We start from the raw sequence: 22,087 nt of genomic DNA, 5'->3' as shown, positions 1-22,087 counted from the left end.
TGTTCACAGTGCTGCATGTAATTTTTTGGCCACCCACCGTTCGCATATCCCGCTACCCCCCATTCGCAGGGTGAATTCCCCTGCACAGCTGCGAATGGGTGTTAAGCATAAACATCCATTCGCAGCCTATGGGGAAACACCCACATCATTCAATGGTCTTGCGTGGCGTGTGTTCTTGAGGAAAACATGGCAGACAGCTGACATCCAGTGATGTCAGCTGCACGCCCCCGGCACCTGCGCCACTGGGTAATCACCATGGGACCGCTCAGCGTTTTCATGGAAACACCCATGAAACGCTGGGCGTTCCCATGGACGTGACTACCCACCGCCTCCCCTTGCCCCCTGCAGCGGTGTGTGAGTGCGCCCGGTGAACACTCTGTTCGCCATGGGCGCACACACCCAGCGTCTGCACATGTGCAGAAATGCTCATGCGCAAAAGCGAAAAATCGGTCCTCCGTAGGTGTATGACCACATGAACCAGAATAAGGTCCAAAATGTGGCTAGGGTTACGATTTAATTGTCAATATTTTTTAAATGTGTTTAATTCATACTCGACCTCTGATAACATGCAATCTTGTAATATATATATAGAAATCGAGGCAATCACAAGGTAGCAGACTAGCTTTCGAAGCTTTTGCTTCGAGCAGGCATTGCTACTGTAGCTGTTTATATGTGTATTTGCTATTCTCCTAACTGATATGGGTGGATGAGTAGTGAGACAAAAAAGGTTAAGGCACAACATAAAACGATATGCACAAACAATAGCAGAAATAATAAACATAATATCAAGATCATGTTTACAAAACAAATCACACGTTTATATGACTTTCATGCCTTATAAATTGTTGCCCCTTTAAAAAAAAATCTGAGTTTGTCCAACAACCCGCCCAGCCACTGAACCCAGGCCCTATTACATCCGGTCCCAAGTGCTGGATTTATTTGAAGCAGTTGCCCCTTTTAACATGTCGTAAAAAAAATGGGGAGATATGCTAAGTCTTTAAGAGTAATAAAGTAGTGAGAGGTAAAGTATCAGCCAATCAGCTCATAACTGCCATGTTACAGGCGGTGTTTGAAAAATTACAGTTAGGAGCTGGCTGGTACTTTTATCTATCTCCACTTTATCACTCTGAAAAGCTTAGTACATCTGCTCCAGGGTATTTTATTAAACAGAAGTGAAACATTTTCTATTTGCATAAATCAAATGCAAGTCTTATATAAGCTAATGAATTTAGTGTCTAATGCCAATTGACCTTAAAAAAGTATGTTTAATTATGCAAGTTTTAATGACGTTTCAGATCATTAAATATAGTAAGTGCAGATTAATGATGTCATTCATTCTAAATGTTATTTCACGAACTGATTTCCATTTTTTTTTGTTTTATAACAGTATGTAAATCACAATAAACCAATGCTGTTTTGAGGTTTGGAAGAAGCTGAAGAGCAAGTGTTTGTGTTTTATTTTGTATTTGGTCTGCTTATTACAGAATGCTGAAGAATTTGACCCATGTACTATATAACTTGCCTTTGGCTACATATTTATATTCATCTCTCTGCAATATAGCCATTCATTGAATTTTCTGTCTTATCTGGTTTCTCTGGGCAGGCTTTAAATATACATTCTGGAAGCAATATCCATTTTCAAAAACAATAGATTCTAAGGATTTCCTGCAGTTGTTTCATCTGCTAGAGGCTGTAGGGATTATCAACAGAATGGGCTGCTCACTGATTTTCCTTCACTGTTCCAATTTAAACTGGACTTGATCAAGATATAATCAATGAAAGATTTTTATAGATATGACTTATTTAACTATGCAAATTACTTTTTTAGCCATTTGTTGTCAACATTTAGTAGTACTAGATGAGAATATAGTGATGATGCTAACAGGAAATGTACAAAACTCTAAACAGCTCATTTGTTATTGGGTAGAGGGATACTTCCCTACTCTCTCAGATCCGCCACGAGACTCGCGGAAATCAGGTGATCCTCATGAACCCAGCTTCCCACTTTGCAAGTAAGGTAGGCAAGCCAAGCGGCCAATGGTGCAAATCTTGTTCAATCACTTCATCCTAGCCACGCTCCCTGCTATATAATGCCGGTAATCTCGCCATTATATAGCAGGAGGCGTGGTTACAATGGAGCATGCCCAGTCTTCTCCTTCCTGCCCCTTGTGATACATCACTGCAGCCCCCCCCCCCCACCCCCAACCAAACCAAGCAGCTAGGAAGACAGCAAATATGGTGCAAAGTAATAATAAAAAGAAAGGTCAGAGCAGGGATCCACCAAAAGGAAGACCATGAAGTGGTTGTTTAGCTTAGTAATAATTTTACATTTTTGGAAACTAACCTTACCGGTTTTTAAATGAAATACAGTTTGGAATTTATGAGTGACTGCTAAACGAGTATAATCTTTTTATTTAAATGGTGAGGTCAAATAGCACTGGCACAATTGCATAGAAGTAGTTGACTGCTGTGGATTAAAGTCACGTGTCTGTGTAAGGTCACAATGTGAGCACATTCCTTATTTTCTCGCACTATACATGTATTTGCCTATGATGTGACAAGAAACCAAGGAAGCAATACCTCCAGCACTTCGTTGAGTTGATCAATCTCAAAGATCCTGATTTCAGTACATCTTGCACTAAGCACTGGGCACACTGCTCTTTACTTACAGCATCTGTGTGTATTAGCCTCACTCCCTATACCCAATGAATATTCCATGTTACACTATTGGTCAAAATTCTTTCTTTTACCCACCAACCATGTTTGGACCATTTTAAAGCCAAGTCATTCTTGGATAAATCTTTTTAACTGAAGCTAGGGTTATACTACATATCAATTATTGTACACTGCACTATGAGTAGTATGTTTTGTCCTTTACCATTCTCATTTATTTATCTATTTGTCATGTCGTTCCATTGGAAGATGAGCATCCAAGCACTATTTGATTGGGGAAATGCATTGTATCATGGACTTTACGGGGTAAATTGACTAATATAGGTCACATACAATGTTGCACCCAAATCTAGGAATGGTGGTTTAGTGCACTGGGGTCATCGTTTCACTTCACACCTTGGCACTAACTGTTTGGAGTTTGTATATTCTCTCCTTGCTTGGGTAGGTTTCCTACTGGTTCCCACAATCCAGTACGTTAATTGGCTCCCAACAATATTAACCCTAGTGTGAATGTGTGCGTGTACATGTGGTAGGGGATATAGATTGTAAGCTCCACTAGGGCAGGGACTGATGTAATTGACCAAATATTCTCTTTAAAAGCACTGCCGAAAAAGTGTGTGCTATATAAATAAAGCTAGTGTCTGTTTGTGTGTCTCTGAAATACTGCCATCTGGTGGCAGCGAGTTAAACTACATCTCTTTCTCTCACACATGCACAAAAAGGGTAGTGGACTAGCTTTCAAAGTGTATGTATATATATATATATATATATATATATATATATATATATATATATGTTGTTTAGGTTCTATTCCTCATTATTTTCACATAATATTTAGGTATACCTAAAGGAGTACCTTACATTGTGAGATGTCATATTAGCAGCTCCAGTTGATAACTGACAGTTCTCTACATAGGGCTGTTCTATCTACCAAAGCTTAGTGACAATGCAAAGGCTGATTATGATGTAACCAAGTCCCCTGGTCAGCATGCTGAGGTGAAACAACACATCCTGCCTACATTTCTGTCTATTTAAAACCTCTCTCTTGCCAGAGGAACCAACACCTTTAAATAGGACATATTTAGTAATTATCAAGAAACAGACCTGATCATTATAATTTCTTATCAGCACTATTGCAGCAATAGTAATGTATATATCACCAACAAGTACTATTCTTCACATGAAGGTTCTAAAAGGAACCCACACTGTTTTGTATACAGTGAATTGTATATAGTGCATTGTTTACACCACATGGAGCTACTGATACCTTCTGCTGCCATATAAATTAATTATACTAACAACGGTAAACAGCAGAATTTACTACAAGTACTCAAGTGGTGTCTGGCTCAAACAATTACCCACGGCAGAGGTTCCTTGGGTCCCTGTTTTACATAACTGTACCAAAAAACTTAAATCCAAAATAGTAATTTCCGAAAAATTACAATTCCAAAAGAAGGTACTTATGTAGTATCTGGGCTGCCGATTTTTTGATTGTATGCCTTAAGTTAAGACATACAATCAGATGCGATGCGATGCGATATCGCATCGCATCGCATACGATGCGATGCGATGCGATGACCCGATTTTTCCATAGGATTCAATGTTAAAATGGACTGAGTCCATTTTAACATGGAATTCAATGGGAAAAAGGGGTCCTTTTCATACCCCTACTATCCAAGTGGGCATGGAGTTGGATATAAACCTGTGGCGAGCGTAGCGAGCCACCGAGCCCGAAGCGTTGCGAGCGAAGCGAGCCCCGCGAGGGGACGGTATTCTGTGTCCCCTCGCGGGGCTCGCTACGCTCGCCACGCTTCGGGCTCGGTGGCTCGCTACGCTCGCCACAGGTTTATATCCAACTCCATGCCCACTTGGATAGTAGGGGTATGAAAAGGACCCCTTTTTCCCATTGAATTCCATGTTAAAATGGACTCAGTCCATTTTAACATTGAATCCTATGGAAAAATCGGGTCCATCGCATCGCATCGCATCGCATGCGATTTGGTCGGGTGCGATGCGATGCGATGGACCCGATTTCAAAATCGGCAGCCCAGTTACTACATAAGTACCCAAAAGAAATCAAATGCAGATAGATACCTTCAACGTAATTATAAACACAATCGAGGAATACGTAAGTTAATTTAATAGCTTAACCAAAGCCACATTGGTATGCTGGTTCTCATTACAAAATATAGGAGAACATGATAAGGGAGTTATTAAGAGGCCTATTTTTTTTTTTTATCCCAAATGGGCTTATTACACGTTTCCACATTTTTGTAATGGGCCTATTAAACTTAAGTGCCTGATAGGGCTACCTAATATTCATCAATATAAAAAAGAATAGAAGTTTTGGGAATTTTCTTGGGAAAATGAACACCTTCTTCAGATATCAATTATTCCTGGAGGCCTGCTCTTTTCTACAGATCCCTCCACCTCTTCCACAGTGAGTGACCTGGGGCTATTCACATACTGGACCTCAGTGTAATACAGTAACATAAAAACATAGAATTTGTTGGCAAATAAGAACCACTTGGCCCATCTAGTCTGTAGTGGGGTCCTGTAGTGTCTGTGTATGTAGTCCTGCAGCCCATAGCTTAAATCTGCCACTGAGTGTTACGGATTGCAAAGAAAGCTGCTTATAAGAGCAATTGCCATAATGGAGAAATGTTGAACTATCATCAACTAAAACTCGCAGTGAGTTGGATACTTAATTATTGGGGCCCAATTATTGTTACACATTTTGTAGTTTAAATAATTTGACTTGTGTATTTAAATAAAAAAAATTCACATATACATTCAAAATGCTATGCTGAAAATACCATTATGCAATCTTCGGAATGTATATGAATATATGGTTTTCTATCTTATATTAGCAGTTAAGGCTCATACAGACTTGGCGATTTTGAGCTAAAAGCAGCTCAGTTTTGCCACCCAGTGTGTACAGCCCGGCGAATGAGCGGCGGGGATCACCGAAAACAAGCGACCCTCGCCATTTAACACCCATGCCAGCCGTTCACAGTATTCAATGTTCTGGGGGAACCCTCGCTGTCACATGACGTTGAGGATTCCCCCAAACAGCGAGGATTGTGGCTAATGCAGGGAGCCCGCTGCATTTAGCCACGAGCCTCGCTGTTTTAGTGGCCGCACATGCCGTTTCCACATCGCTGTTAAATCCCAGCGACGTGGAAACGGCGTGTGCAGGGGGGTCAGTTGAATACTGACTGTGCGAGCTGTGACAGCGAAGAGTCAGCACTGCTGGGGTATTGAATATACCCCAGTGTGTATGCACTGAGCGATTTCCAGGGCCAGCCATTTTCACATCATCACTGTCCATACACGCTGGGGAAAATCGCCCAGTGTTTATGGACCGTTAACTTTATTTAAAAGCTAACCTCTCCACTATCCACGCTTCTTGAAACTTGCTCTTTCAGAAAATGTTAAATGTCAAGTTAGAAATAATATTAATTAAAAGCAGCGCTTTAAGAAATCTAACAACTACTGTATGATATTTATGGATTTTACTTGTAATTAGTTACTGCTATAATTAGCAGAAATGTGTTTTTGCATATGAGAAGGTATTCATTTAAATACCTACAGTAAACATAATTTATCAAAATAACCAGTCTTGGGGAATGAAGTTACAGTTAATTCTACATATGCAGCTATTGAGACAAATAGCCATTATAAAAACTGATGAAAGTGCACACAATGCAGAAAGGAAATTTATCACCGAGCTCATTCCAATGCAGAATTGGAATATATTTTTCTTATGGTATTTTTAAATGTTCAAATTAGAATCACTTTATAACAATGGCCCTTATTCTGATCGGTGCGGCCGGATCCGAATATGCGGACAGCACCGTGCGTCCTAAACCCCGCCTTCCATACAGATCGCCAACTCCGTCCATACGTGGTAAGAAGCTGTCCGAACGGACCGCATGTGTATTTATCATGAATACACCTCCTCCATCTCAGGGAACCTCCCCCATCGAATGCAGGACCGAGTGGCCAGGCAGCTCCCGCAACCTCAGACCACACGGGCATTTCTCCGTGCAAAAGCAGGGATCTGGGTGGGCAGCTGACATCCGGCAATGTCATATGTCCGCCCCCTACACGTGCGTCACGGCCGCATTACCATACATACGCACAGCGTTTGCATGGGAACGCCCATGAAACGCGGGGTGTAAACATATAGTAATGAGCCCAAACAGCCCTTCACACCCCTCTCCACCCCCTGTTCGTAGTGTATACATTTCATGCGGAATGTGGCCGTGCATCCCGCTCGCACATGCGCAGAGATGCCTCTGCACATGCGCAGACACAAAACATCGGCGGCACGAACGCACGCGGATATTACTGCACCAACCAGAATAAGGGCCAATGATAGGTGCTGGACAAATTACACATGTGACTGTACTGTTTGGTTTTCAGTAGAATTTGATAAATACAGATGAATGAAAAAAAAAGGCTAGGATGTTATTCTGAAATATTCTAAAGTGCAAAATCATGCAAAATATTGTGTTAAATTTAAAGCAATGTGACAACAAAATAGTCCACATTAAAAATAAATATACTCAATCCAAGGTTCAATTTTAAGCGGAGGTAATTTAAAAATAAAAATGCTTATTTCAAAACATTGAGAAGGATATTTTAAAATACTAGGTGGCCAAGGTGCTTAGATTTACCCATAATTACAGTGCAGCAAATTTCTTTGGTTGATAGGAGGAATTACACTGAACAATGGAATTTCTCTACAAGAGTGAATACGCGCACTACTATTGCTCAGTTTGTGGGGCACATTTAGTTTTTAAGACATTCTAGATCAATGCAAGGAAGTAGGGACCTGGCTATATCTTTATACAGTATCTGTTATTTTTCGGTTAGGTTTTTGTAAAAGTTATACTTTTATGTACTCACATTGAGTTTGATCTTAGGCTATTTTAAAATATTACTTTTGTAGTTGTAATTAGTTATTAAGTATACTAATACTATTGTATTGATACTATATGTATTACTGTACTAACATTACATTGATACATTGAAGTTAACGAATATTCATAACTAGGGGTATGCCCACAAAACTCTGTGGATTGCAATGTCGATGCCTCAACGGCACCGTCATAGGGGCGACCAGTCAGGCACCCTATAGACACAGGGGGTCATTCGGGTTGACTCTCATAGCGGCGAATATTCCCTCAAACATGTGAATGCATGTTCTGCATAAAAATCCATTTGCAGTCTTGCATGCGGGGCCGAATTTCTCAAGCGCTGGCAAATCTAATTCTCTCTCTGGCGACTCAGATTGGTGGCGCCCTGCTACGTGAACAGGACAGGCAGCTGACATCCAGTGTCGTCAGCTACCCACCCCTGGCACTTGTGTCACTGTACCATTAGCATGGGAATGCCCAGCGTTTGCATGGGAATGCCCTTGAAACATTCCCATGGGCATGACCTGTGTTTATACGCAGTAGCAAAATATCAGATCAGAATGACCTCCACAGTGTAGCTGCCCGGAACGTGTTTAGGACATTCTGGGAAGTCAGTGTCCATGCCCCGAAGGTGTGACGTCATAATGTCACAGGTTTAAGGGTGGGGGCTGAGATATTTTCCATCATTGACTGAGATTTTAATTACACAGAACGATCATTAATTATGATAATTTAATCTGTAAATACTTATAGTGATACAATTTTGCTTAAGTAATTGCTGAGAAAATTGGACACACTGTACTGTGGTGATCATGCTTGAAAACTATATGTAATTATGTGCATATATTATAATTAGAGAAGAAGGTGGGGGGGGGTGAAGGATTATTTTTTTTTAAGTTACTTTGTCCTGGAATTCTTGTCAAAGAGGACTAAATTCACCACAGCACAATACCACACCCCAGGCTGTTCAAGTCAATAGCTATAACATATTCCAAACACCCTGGCACAGCAGTACACATAAATTCTGTAACAGTGGCGCTTATTCTGATCTGATCGCAGTACAAAGTTGTTCTCAAAATGGGCAAAACCATGTGCACTGCAGGCGGGGCAGATGTAACATGTGCAGAGAGAGTTAAATTTGGGTGGGGTGTTTTAAAACTCAAATCTAAATTGCAGTGTAAAAATAATGTAGCTAGTATTTACCCTGCACAGAAACGAAATAACTCACACAAATCTAATTCTCTCTGCACATGTTACATCTGCCCCACCTGCAGTGCACATGGTTTTGCCCATTTTGAGAACAAATTTGTACTGCGATCAGATCTGAATAAGGGCCAGTAACACAGACCAATGGACAGCATCATTAACAATATTAAATATCCATTATTTAGTTATATTCCAGCATCACCCACCCAATTCCACTGCACATTATGTATTTGGGAATAGCACCAGGCATCATTTTAACTTTGCCAACATGCATGCATCATGCATACAGTTTTGCCCAAGGAGAAATGAGTGGTAATGAGTGTGATGTCTTTAGTTGTTGTTAGGGAATTATTAAAAGAATATTCAATACCCACCCATTGCTTAAATCTGCAAGATCGTGCTGATCATGGGCTCTATATGGGAACAAGTAAAGGTAAGAAATAAATATAATTATGCAGTTGTTGTGCCTTATCAATGTACAGTACAATACAGTGCTTCTTTATCTTTCTGGCAGCAAGCCCCCTTTAATAGTCACTTGTTTATTATTTTTAATGTGCAATAAATCTTCCTGGAACATTAATTTTACTGAGACCATAAGCTTGCAAATCACTTATCCCCCTCCTTTTTCCCAACACTAATATATTAATTACCGTTTCTACAAACATGTAAAGTATTAAAGTTTATTGAAAGTGAAATGACAAACCCAAGGCTCAGCCTTCCAATCAGAGATCAGGGGAGTCACCCAATGACTAGCTAGGTCTGAATACATTGTTTGCTATCCCTCACCTGCTAATTACTACAGACTTGAATTCCAGGGGTGAGGTAAATTATTTCAAACAGTTATATTATTAAATAATCTGTACAGTAAATTATATGGCTCTTAGAAGTCACTGAGGTATTATTTAACCATATGAAAGAATGCTGTTATGTCTCACAAGTATGTGTCTTCATATGCTGTTCAGTTACTGTCATGTTATTATTGCTAAGCTTTGCATCTTGTGAAAATTGTCCTTCCTGGTTCCTGTAGGGCTCTGATGTCATTAGCCCTGCCTTCTTCCCATCTCTTTCTCATTGTGTGTCTGCCATTTTAACCTTCAGTTTATTCCTGTTGAGCTCTGGCAAATTATTATCTTTTCACCTACTGTTTTTATGCATTATTACAAGAATATCAGCTTGAAATAAACCCTCATCTGGATTCTTCACACATGCCTCTTCAGTTGAGTTGACACTGTCTGACAAAGTCTCCTGATGTAAGTACTGGTTCACTATGGACATACACAGATGAACTGTCTTAAAGGCCTTACATTTACAGCCTGGTTATTGAGTCAGAAAAGTGAAAAGATAGTTTATAAACTGCCAGATATACCAGCAAGCCAGCTGCAGCTTCTGCAGATACAAAGAAAGTAACTAGTTTGCCTGCAGTGTGAGGAGAAATCATCAGTGTTTTGCAGCCACACAGACAGCTACATCACACAGATTCTTCTAGCAAGCTACTGTACAAACTTACTCCAGTGTTATTCAGCTAAATTCTTCCTGTCTGCTATCATGGCTGAAGGGAACGCTGTGCAGCCTGTTCAAGATCAACACTATCTACAATCAGAACAAGAAGAAGTTATGGATCTCAACTTACAGTCTAAACGCCCTGTTAAGCCTACATGGAAGGTTAAAGAGAATCTTGAAGGTAGGAAACATGAACTTTCTGCCCATATCCTAAACTTATGGCAAAAACTACAAAGTCACATGTCCACCATCTCTCAGCATGATTGTGATGTCTCACCACTAGAGGGAGCCCTAGGTCAGCTTTGTTCAGTATATGAACTTTACACAGAGAAATGTCAAGAATATGTACATGTTTTGAAAACGCTTAATACTCACGACGCATTAAAGGAATTGCAAGGCTTCAAACATCTCAATTTGGATCGAGATAGTTTAGTATGTGAAATTAAGTGTAAGACAGCAGCCAGAATCGCACAATTATTGGAAACATCATCACGCATTTCTGTGTCCACCAGGCATTCAAAGCGATCATCTAAGTCACGAAGTTCAAAATATTCCATGCTTAGTGAACAACTTTTAAAGGCACGTACAGAAGTAGAAACTGCTAAAATACAAGCCGACTTTGCAAAAAAAAGGGCTGAAATGCAAGCTGAAATGGAAGCCAGAGCAGCGCGGGAAAAGGCGGAAATAGAAGCTCTGGAGAAACAATGTGAACATGCCACAGCAATGGCACGTTTAAAGATTTTAGAACAAGCTGCCAGTGTAAGTGAAAGAGACAGCATCAATTTAAGTGAAGTGGATGCAGAGGATCCTGTTAAGCGCACTAGAGACTACGTCTTAAGCCAGAACAGTGAACCCCTGATTGCTGAAAACATTCCTAACAGGGCACAACAAAGGGACTCTGATCATTTTTCAACAAACCATGTCCAAGGTCAGTACAATACACACACCACAGTGCACCAAGGTCCAATGCCTCAAGAAGCTCCATATACAAATGTATGGTCGCAAACCAATATGCCAGTAAGTCACCAGATCCCTGGTAACCACACAGTTTCATATGCAGCAAGACCTATGGACTTTAAACCAGCTCCTAGGCTAAATGCCTATGCACCCCCATATCTCCCTATGTCTCTTACCCAGAACACTATAAACAATACGAACAACCAAACTCAGCAGCCAGCATTTTCTTGCCCAAAGTCAGAGAAAACAGACATGTCAGACTTCGCAAGATACATGGTTCGCCGTGAACTTATTAAGACTGGCCTCACTAAGTTTGATGATCAGCCTGAGAACTACAGAGGTTGGAAATGTGCCTTCAGGACCGCAATTAGTGACCTTGGCATTACTGCTGCTGAAGAACTAGATCTACTGGTCACATGGCTTGGCCCACAGTCCACAGAGCGTGTCAAGCGACTCAGATCCGTCCACATCGCTAATCCTGCGGCAGGCCTCATTGCTGCCTGGGAAAGGCTAGAAAGGAGCTTTGGAAGTCCTGAAGCCATAGAGAATGCTTTGTTCAAACGGCTGCAGAATTTCCCAAAAATATCCGGCAAGGACAATGAGAAATTTCAAGAGCTCAGTGACCTACTCTTTGAACTCCTGCTGGCCAAGGCTGATACTCACTTACCTGGCCTCAGTTACTTGGACACAGCTCATGGGGTAAACCCAATAGTTTCCAAGCTGCCATACGGTATTCAAGAAAGGTGGACTACACTTGGGTCAAGATACAAAAGGGAAAATCAAGTCTCCTTTCCCCCATTTTCCTACTTCTGCGAGTTTGTCAAGAACATTGCAGAATCCAAGAATGACCCAAGCTTCTTCTATAGTGAGCCAAATCATCCTGGTTCGCTTTCCCCCAAGTATGATAGCCCACGTTCTAACTACAAGAACCATAGGGTGCCAGTGTCAGTGAAAAAGACAGAAATCCTTTCCACACCAACATCAACTCCTGACGAGAGCAACCAAGGCGAAGTGATTGAAAACCCTAATCGTCTGTGTCCCATACATAAGAAGCCACACCCCCTCAAGAAATGCATTGGTTTCAGAAAGAAGCCACTCCAGGAACGCATGGAACTTCTAAAGAAGTTTGGGGTATGCTTCAGATGTTGTGCTTCCACTGAACATTTTGCTAAGGACTGTAAAACTACTATTAAATGCACAGAATGTGACTGTGAGGACCACGTGCAGGCACTTCACCCATCTCAACTGAATCCTGCACATCTCCCTCCTATGCCAAGGCATGGCGGGGAGATTACAGATCAAACGGCAGGTCCCGCTTCTATATCTTCTTCATGCACTAAAGTTTGTGGGGAAGGTCTTTGTGACAAGTCTTGTGCAAAGATATGTCTAGTCAATGTATACCCCAAGGGACAGCCAGAGAAGACTCTAAAGGTTTACACCATCTTGGACGACCAGAGCAATCAGTCACTTGCAAGTCCAGAACTCTTTGATCTGTTAAAATTAGAAGGAGATATTTATCCTTACACTTTGGGTACCTGTAGTGGAATTACGGAGGAATCTGGAAGGAGAGCCAGTGGACTGGTTGTAGCATCTCTCAAGGACAATCTTGAGATACCCTTACCCACACTTGTCGAGTGTAACCAGATACCATCCAACAGAGAAGAGATTCCCACACCAGAGGTCGCTCTTCATCACATTCACCTAAGGCCTATATCCAATGAAATACCAAACCTTGATGAGAATGCAAAGATCATACTTCTGCTCGGTAGAGACATTCTCCAAGTACATAAGGTGCGTCAACATATAAATGGACCAAATAATGCTCCGTTTGCCCAACGCCTTGATCTAGGTTGGGTTATCATAGGCAATGTCTGTATGGACAAGATGAAGACTCCTACCAAGATTTCCTCATTTAAGACAAACCTCTTGCCAAATGGTCGCAGCACTCACTTTCAGCCATGCCCACATCATTACTGGGTGAAAGAGAAGCTGGGCAGCAGTAAATTACAGCATGACCATCACAATAATACCAACATAGTCCCGTCTTGGGATGACAATCTTGGATTGACAGTTTTCAATTCAACAAGTGAGGACAACAAGTTAGCATATGCAAGAGAAGATAAAGAATTTCTCAAGATAATGGACAAAGATTTCACTCAAGATGATTCCAACAGCTGGGTAGCACCTTTACCCTTCCGCCTGCCAAGAGTGAAACTACCAAACAATCTACAACAAGCACTTGCTAGATTTTCCTCTTTAAAACGAACCCTAAAGAAGAAACCAGAAATGGAAAAACATTTTGTGGATTTTATGCAAAACATATTTGACAGAGGCCACGCAGAACCTGCACCACCAGTAAAGGAAGGAGAAGAATGCTGGTACCTTCCATCCTTTGGCGTGTATCATCCGCGAAAACCAAACCAAATCAGAGTGGTTTTTGATTCCAGCGCTCAGTATGATGGTATCTCCCTCAACAACCTGCTCCTTACTGGGCCAAACCTAAACAACAGCCTCATAGGAGTGTTAATTCGCTTTAGACAAGAACCTGTGGCAATAGTAGCTGACATCCAACAAATGTTCCATTGCTTCATAGTTAAGGAAGACCATCGGAAATACCTGAGGTTCCTATGGTACAAGGACAACGAGGTCAACAACGAAGTCATAGATTACCAGATGAAGGTGCATGTATTCGGTAATAGCCCTTCTCCTGCTGTAGCAATCTACGGACTCAGAAGAACAGCCCAGCAAGGTGAGAAGGACTATGGATCTGACGCTCTGTGTTTTGTCGAAAGGAACTTCTATGTTGATGACGGACTTAAATCCCTACCCACGAGTGAAGAGGCAATTGATCTCCTCACCAGAACACAAGAAATGCTTTCTGTAGCAAACCTCAGGCTCCACAAGATTATCTCCAACAGCCAGAAAGTAATGGAAGCATTTCCTTCTGACGATCATGCCACCAACTTAAAGGATCTTAATCTGGACTCTGACATTCCTCCTATACAACGCAGCCTAGGCCTGCTCTGGGACATCAAAAAAGACATATTTACTTTCCAAGTATCAGCTTATGACAAACCTTTCACCAAACGAGGAGTTTTATCCATCGTAAACAGTATCTATGATCCTCTTGGATTTGCAGCCCCGGTCACCATCCGTGGAAAGATGTTGCTGAGACAATTTACCAAGGTGAACTTAGACTGGGACACCCCTTTACCTATTGAGCAACAACAAAGTTGGGAGTTGTGGAAAAGGTCCTTGAAGATATTAGAACAACTCCAAATTCCACGTTGTTATACTCCCAGCTCCCTCTCAGCCGCTGTCAGGAGAGAAATCCACATTTTCTCGGATGCATCAGTTGAAGCCATAGCCGCAGTAGCCTACCTGAGAATCTCTGATCCCAACAACAAACTAAACTGTGGATTTGTCCTAGGTAAGGCCAAATTAACCCCAAAACCTGCACACTCTGTACCAAGACTTGAGCTTTGTGCAGCTGTGCTAGCAGTAGAAATTGCTGAAGTTATAAAAGATGAAATGGATGTTCCAAATGACTCATTTGCATTCTACACAGATAGTAAAGTTGTGCTTGGCTATATACACAACCAAACAAAACAATTCTACATGTATGTTAGTAACAGAGTTGAACGCATCAGAAGTTTCTCCGCTCCTGAGCACTGGCATCACATTGCCACTAGTCTTAATCCAGCCGATCGTGGAACAAGACCTTCACCAGCATCCAACCTTTGTGACAAGTGGTTGTCACCCCCAAGGTTCTTATATGATGATCCTTGCTTACCTCCTACCAACACCAACTATGGGCTAGTCGATCCAGAGTCCGACAAAGAAATCAGGCCCACAAGCTCCACACTCTACACTACCGTGACTACAAAACTGAAGCTGAAGTCATATCGTTTTGAGCGCTTCTCAAGTTGGTCGTCTTTAGTACGAACCGTTGCTCGTCTAATCCACATTGCTCGCTGCTTTTCAAAGGACACATCACCAGAATGTCACGGTTGGCACATTTGTAAAGAGCACCCAACAGTTGCAGACCTTGAACATGCAGAGGAGTTTCTCATTCAGTGTGTACAACAAGAAGTATACTGTCAAGAGATTGATAAGATCACAAAGGGAGCCACCCTATCCAAGAACAGTGCACTCTTTGAACTGAACCCAGTAATGGATCATCACAAAATACTAAGAGTGGGCGGTCGTATAACGAAATCCAATGTAAGTAACAAAGAACACAATCCTATTATCATTCCAGGTCGACATTATATTTCCACTCTGCTGGTTCGACACCATCACGAACGAGTGCAGCATCAAGGCAGAACATTTACTGAAGGTGCCATCAGGTCGGCTGGCTTGTGGATCATAGGGATGAAGAGATGCGTTTCCTCCGTGCTCCATAGATGTGTTAAGTGCCATAAGTTAAGAGGAAGACACCAACAGCAACAAATGGCAGATCTTCCAGCAGATCGCCTAAGTACAGACCCGCCCTTTACTTATGTTGGAGTGGACGTCTTTGGTCCATGGTCAGTCACTACACGAAGGACCCGTGGTGGAGCTGCAAACAGTAAACGGTGGGCTGTGTTGTTTACCTGTCTTAGCATACGTGCAGTACACATAGAAGTAATTGAATCTATGGATTCTTCTTGTTTCATCAATGCTCTCCGAAGATTCTACTCTATCCGTGGACCCGTCAAACAATTGAGGTCTGACTGTGGCACTAACTTTGTGGGGGCCTGCAAGGAACTGCAATTTCGCAATTTCTTATCAGACAATGGGTGCACTTGGGTTTTTAACCCCCCACATTCATCTCACATGGGAGGGTCCTGGGAACGCATGATTGGAATCGCACGGAAAATCCTCGATTCAATGTTGCTGGACCACAAGTCACTTCTTACCCATGAGGTTTTAGTCACCTTTCTTGCAGAAGTATCCGCCATAATAAATGCAAGGCCACTTGTCCCAGTATCTTCAGACTCTGAGTTTCCAACCATTCTTACTCCAGCCACTCTTCTCACCCAGAAGATTGGAGCTGCTTTAATTCCTTCTGAAATCTTAGACCACAATGACATCTACAGGCGTCAGTGGAAACAGGTTCAACACCTGTCCAATGTGTTTTGGTATCGTTGGAAGACGGAGTATCTACACATGCTTCAAAGTCGTCATAAATGGCAGATGTCAAAACCCAACCTCCAGATCGGTGACCTCGTTCTCTTAAAGGACAAAGAGGCCCATCGCAATGACTGGCCAATGGGACTTATCACCAAGGTTATCCCAAGCGACGATGGAAAGACTCGTAAAGTGGAAGTCAAAGTGACCAAAGGAGGTTCTGTCCGAGTTTTCTTCCGTCCAATTAGTGAATTAGTGCTTCTTCTTCCAAAGGAAGATGTCACATAAAGATGAACTTGGCTACTAGATTCAGCTAATCATAGGAAGAAATTTACTACAAACTTCCAGCTATCATACCATCGACACCTAATTATTTGGATTACAGTGTGGGTTGGTGGAAGTGTTTGCAAGTTGCGACTTCCCCAATCCGAAGATGGGTTACTACTTGGGACTTCAGTCACAAGATTTAGACTAAATGTTTTCTTATCATGATCTGTTATTGTTGCAGGTTCTCTTTGTTTTACAGGTCTCAAGTTCAATTCTGTACTTCATCAAATGACTTTATTATTATGTTTGAATTATCGTGAAATCTAAAGATTTCAGACGGGGAGTGTTATGTCTCACAAGTATGTGTCTTCATATGCTGTTCAGTTACTGTCATGTTATTATTGCTAAGCTTTGCATCTTGTGAAAATTGTCCTTCCTGGTTCCTGTAGGGCTCTGATGTCATTAGCCCTGCCTTCTTCCCATCTCTTTCTCATTGTGTGTCTGCCATTTTAACCTTCAGTTTATTCCTGTTGAGCTCTGGCAAATTATTATCTTTTCACCTACTGTTTTTATGCATTATTACAAGAATATCAGCTTGAAATAAACCCTCATCTGGATTCTTCACACATGCCTCTTCAGTTGAGTTGACACTGTCTGACAAAGTCTCCTGATGTAAGTACTGGTTCACTATGGACATACACAGATGAACTGTCTTAAAGGCCTTACATTTACAGCCTGGTTATTGAGTCAGAAAAAATGCAGATGTAGGATGAGAGCTCTTATCTAATATTTGCAATACAATTAGGAAGCACCATGTTATTCCATGTAATTAAAGATATTTACTCTGTCATCATCACTCAGTGTTTATTAGAAGGCAATGGGTGAGATTTAATAGGATGAGAAATTCAGAAAGTGAGAGATTTGGTAAGAAATCTCCAGTTTTTAAAGCGGCAATCACTTACACTGCAAAAATAGTTTGATTTTGAAGTGTAAAGGATTGCCGCTTCAAAAAAACCTGGAGATTTCTCACCAAATCTCTCACTTTCTGAATCTCTCATCCTATTAAATCTCCCCCACAGTGTCTACAAATATATTACTTACAGGAATATATACACATATTAGCAAAAACAGCCAGCACAGTGCATACACCAACCCCATGAATGTTCATAAAAGGAAAGCGGGACTTTTGGGAGGATGGACTGGCATAGTCACTGCCCTCTTATATTCTTATATGGTCCTGCCTATGGAGTGCTTCACCTGTGCTTGTGCTAATAATGTTGGGGACAGCAATGCAAATATACATGTAATCCTATGGGTGGCAAATATAAATTGTAGACTTATACTGACCAGGGCCGAATTATAATGGAGGCACAAGGGGTCAGTGCCCCTGGGCCCCCCACTAGCTAGGGGCCCCCTGTGGTTGGCATGTATTTTAAATTTTTTTTTTTTTTTTTAGCTAAAGGTATTGTGCTCCCATGCACAATACCTTTAGGGGTAGTGCTGCAGCTTCACCTATCTGCCAATGTGACAATGATTAATGGTGCTGAGCATCGGGAGCCAAGGCACACTGATTGCACAAGTGTGCAGTGCATTACTGGGAGTTGACTAAGTCCCATGATACTTTAAACCAGAGGGCAGAGGCTGAGAGGTTTATGCTGAGCTCTGATTGGTGGAGCTCATTACATGGTTCTCAGGCCCATGGAGAACAGCAGCAGCAGCAGCTTAGTCATGGGAGGTTTTTTAATCAAAGGCAGCACTAGGACTACTATATATATATATATGCAGTTACCCATTGACCAAGTTTATACTGCCTTTACTCTGTGTTTTGACAGTGTAATATTCTCCCATGCAGTGTGCGGCCAGTAATGACAAGTGCAAGGGGGCCCCCCTGGCTAAAGTACCCCGGGCCCCCCGAAGGCTTAATCTGGCACTGATACTGACTTAACCCTTTGAGTGCCAACATCTCTGTAAGAGATGCGCAAAATATCCTCTAAAAAATGCCAAAATCTCTGTGAGAAATGTGCAAAATATCGGTTAAAAATTCCAGCGTCTCTCACCTTTGTTGCATGAATTCAAATAAAAAAATATTGTGTAAAAAAAGATTATATTTCCTGTACAAGGTAAAATGTTTGCTTGCCAATTTTCACACTAATTTGGGCAATATACTTGGCAATCAAAGGGTTAAAGGTGACAATACAATCTAATTGTATGTACAATTAATCTGTTCCTGTTGGACCTGTGCCCTCAGGACTAGTGATGAATGTACCTTTCCCATGCACAACCCTATACTATAGGACACCTCAGAGCATGCAACATCTGCACAGGATGTCACTTGGCCATGCCACTATGCACAGCACACACTCTGAGTCTGAATGTTCAAACATTGATTCATCAAGCACAATCTTGCAATCTTGCCATATACCCCTGCACATGGCCTTCCCCTGCAGGATGTTCTTGGGGTGTGGTCCTAAACGTATACCAGACACACAGCTGTCAGGTGGTCATCTAGACTGCTCACAACCAGCAATGTATTAAGCACATCAGATGCTTTACTGGCTATTTCACTCTGTTCACTTTGGAAGGCACAGAGTATTCTGCCTCTCATGTAAGTTTTTATTTGCTAATTAATGTAATGAGAAACACAGACAAGTCAGACTACAATACATCCCGGCTTGAATTCTATGTTTGCAACAACCAGGAATAGGTAGCAGGCCACCCTTCACATATACTCCACCCCAGGGACCCATGACGGTACAGTAGCACAATCCATACCAATAACCCCCCATTAACAGTTTTTGATGAAAAGACTATACAATATTTGTGGTATAAAATATCTGCCCAGTACTGTTGCAACAAATGCTTAGTACAGTATATTGCACTTGTATAATATTCGCAAAGCAATCTCTTACTTACTATTAACTTAAGTAGCAAATATAGAACACACGGCTAAGTATCTGGAGCAACATGTAGAGTAAAACTAATAAAAAGAAAAGATCACCAAAAAATAAGATATTCCTGTACATAAACAGAGGTGTAACATCTAAAGATACAGTACAAGCCACTCTGCATGGGACACATATTAATGAGTATTTGCACCCGCCCTATACTAGGAGAAAAAAGATGACTAAAAAAGCATATATATATATATATATATATATATATATATATATATATATATATATATATATATGTATGTATATATGCCAGCCAGCCACAGAACCCGTGGAATTCCTGAGTGTCCCAGTTTAAAGGTATAGTATGGTAAGCCTAGCATTATCTGCACTTGGACTATGGGCCTATTGTAAATCAGAGGCGCCTACTGGTATTTTTCTTTACCTCGCTATTTCTCTGAGGGCGGCATCCCTCTCCCAGAGGGCAGCCACTTGCACACAGCACCCAAGCACTTGCCCCTAGCGCTCAAGGTACATTGTTCTTCTCTATTGTAAATCAGACCTGATCACAAGGCTACGAATATGCAGCAGGCAGTGTTCAGTTAAGCCACCACCCCGTCAAATCCCGCCTCGCGAATCAATGTGCATGCTGTGCGTATGGCACAACTCTTCACAAGCACCATGTAACCCAAGACTTACTGGGCAGTGTGATGGAAAAAGTCATATCTGGGCTGGGGCTGACGTCATACACCCTCCCTTAAAACCCTCAGGCACACCTAGCGGTATTCTGGACACTCCTGACCAATAAACATCCAGTTTCCATTCCCACACGCCTACCTCATGCCAATCACCATGCGAACTCCCTGCGTTTAAAAAAAGTTGTAGGACGCATGCTTACTGCAAACCGCACACATGTGCAGTGTATTGATAATCATCTGCAGACGTGCGTTCATATCCGAATCAGGCCCTATGTGAGAGTGCTTCATATTTTAAGTTTTAATTGTATATGTGTTGGAAATATATCTGATTCTGCGTTCTCGCATCTGAGTGGGCTCATTTTGTGAGCATGAGCGGAATTACAAAGGGGGGAGATGCCCTAAAATCAGCCCCCCCCCCTCCCCCACATCATCAGCATTTGCAGGTTCCAACATTGTTAATAATCGCATATACACTAACATATGGGATTATTAACCCAAAGTTGTCCTTTGTGATGTGCGGCTTTGGTGCTGGACTTCAGCGTCGGAGACCAACGGGTAACTTTGCACATGCGCGGAGTGATGGAACTGGCCACGGGGCATGCTGGGAGGGATCCGTGACAGATCTATCTGACAATGCTGTGGAGAGAATAGGCTACTATAGGGTATTGCTTTTCGTTGTAGAGCATCCCGCCCAAAATATGTTACAGACAGGGGCACTGCTGGAGATACACATGACCCACGCTAACATCACAAGGCGTACAGCTATGCGTTTCGTGGAACACTTAGTCAGAGGTTCTGCCGGGCCCCACACAGGAAAAAGAGGCAGCAAGAGAAGACCTGGAAAAGCAGCAGTAAGCGTCACCGAGGCCATGCCCTAACGCGTTTCGTGGAACCTCTGACTAAGTGTTCCACGAAACGCATAGCTGTACGCCTTGCGGTGTCAGCGTGGGTCGTGTGTGTCTCCAGCAGTGCCCCGGATGGCGTAGCTGATTGTGCCTGGTAACATATACGTATATCTTGTGGTATCCAGCCCACAGTGAGGAATTGTTTGGTACGAGCAACCTTTGGCTTGTTTTTAAAGTGTCCTGATACTTTTTATTAAAAACATAATTTATGCACTATGAAGAGCCCCTCTCCTTTTCTATTTTGAAACAGACAATCCTTTCTTCTGTGAATCCCAGGAGCCTTTGAGAGGGAGCTGCAGCCCGTATTACTGGGGACTATTGGTGAACTGATTTTTTCTTGCTGGACTGAGTCTATATATATATGTGCAGCATACCTATACCATTATACCATTGCCTATATATATGCCATGTTAAAATTATTTGACTTCATACAGAACTATCAAGTAAAAGCATAGTATATGATTTTTGCTAACAAGCTAGAGATATACTATATGTATGTGACCACTTGGTACTATATTTGCTATGATGTTATGCTCGCAGTTATTCCCCTGCTTTGTCAATGAATAATGAATAATACAGTATCATTGGGCAATTAATAGATCAGTAAACAGCTCACCTTTTCTTCATCACCAAAACAATGCCGAGGAAGATAATGACAAAGAGAAGAATCCCTGCGATGACTCCGGCAATTTTCACAGTGTGATCAGACTGTTTTTCAGGTTCGGGATCTGGTTTACGAGTCGCAGCTCCTGGACAGGCCATGAGTTAAAAAAAAAAAAAAAAACAAGAAAGATAATAAAAAAACATGTCAATAATACTGAAGAGTAGACTAAAGCATGCAAGTAATCTATTATTAAACTTTGGAATCATCATCCAACCAAAAGGTGCGTACTGTATTCAATTACCAGTTGCCCCCATGTCAGCTAGCATAGCCGTGTATGAACATGTATGAC

At 41.7% G+C, this 22,087-nt stretch overlaps 1 protein-coding gene across 10 annotated transcripts in view; it reads right to left on the bottom strand.

The window, feature by feature from the left end:
- The window catches only part of PTPRM (protein tyrosine phosphatase receptor type M), a 647,098-nt gene that overhangs the window by 190,291 nt on the left and 434,720 nt on the right, over positions 1 to 22,087 (bottom strand). For 6 of the 10 annotated variants that reach the window (XM_083187614.1, XM_083187615.1, XM_083187618.1 and 3 more), the window contains one exon: positions 21,751 to 21,883. In XM_083187614.1, coding sequence (XP_083043740.1) covers positions 21,751 to 21,883 — 133 coding nt within the window. Of the gene's footprint in view, positions 1 to 9,178; positions 9,218 to 21,750; positions 21,884 to 22,087 lie in introns of all 10 variants that reach the window. The other 4 variants (XM_083187611.1, XM_083187612.1, XM_083187613.1 and 1 more) reach the window with 1 other exon arrangement.

Source organism: Crinia signifera, chromosome 5 (genome assembly GCF_055691185.1).
Source record: "Crinia signifera chromosome 5, ASM5569118v1, whole genome shotgun sequence".
Lineage (NCBI taxonomy): Eukaryota > Metazoa > Chordata > Amphibia > Anura > Myobatrachidae > Crinia > Crinia signifera.
Note: the sequence above shows the minus strand (reverse complement) of the source record. Positions and strands in the feature narration are given on the sequence as shown.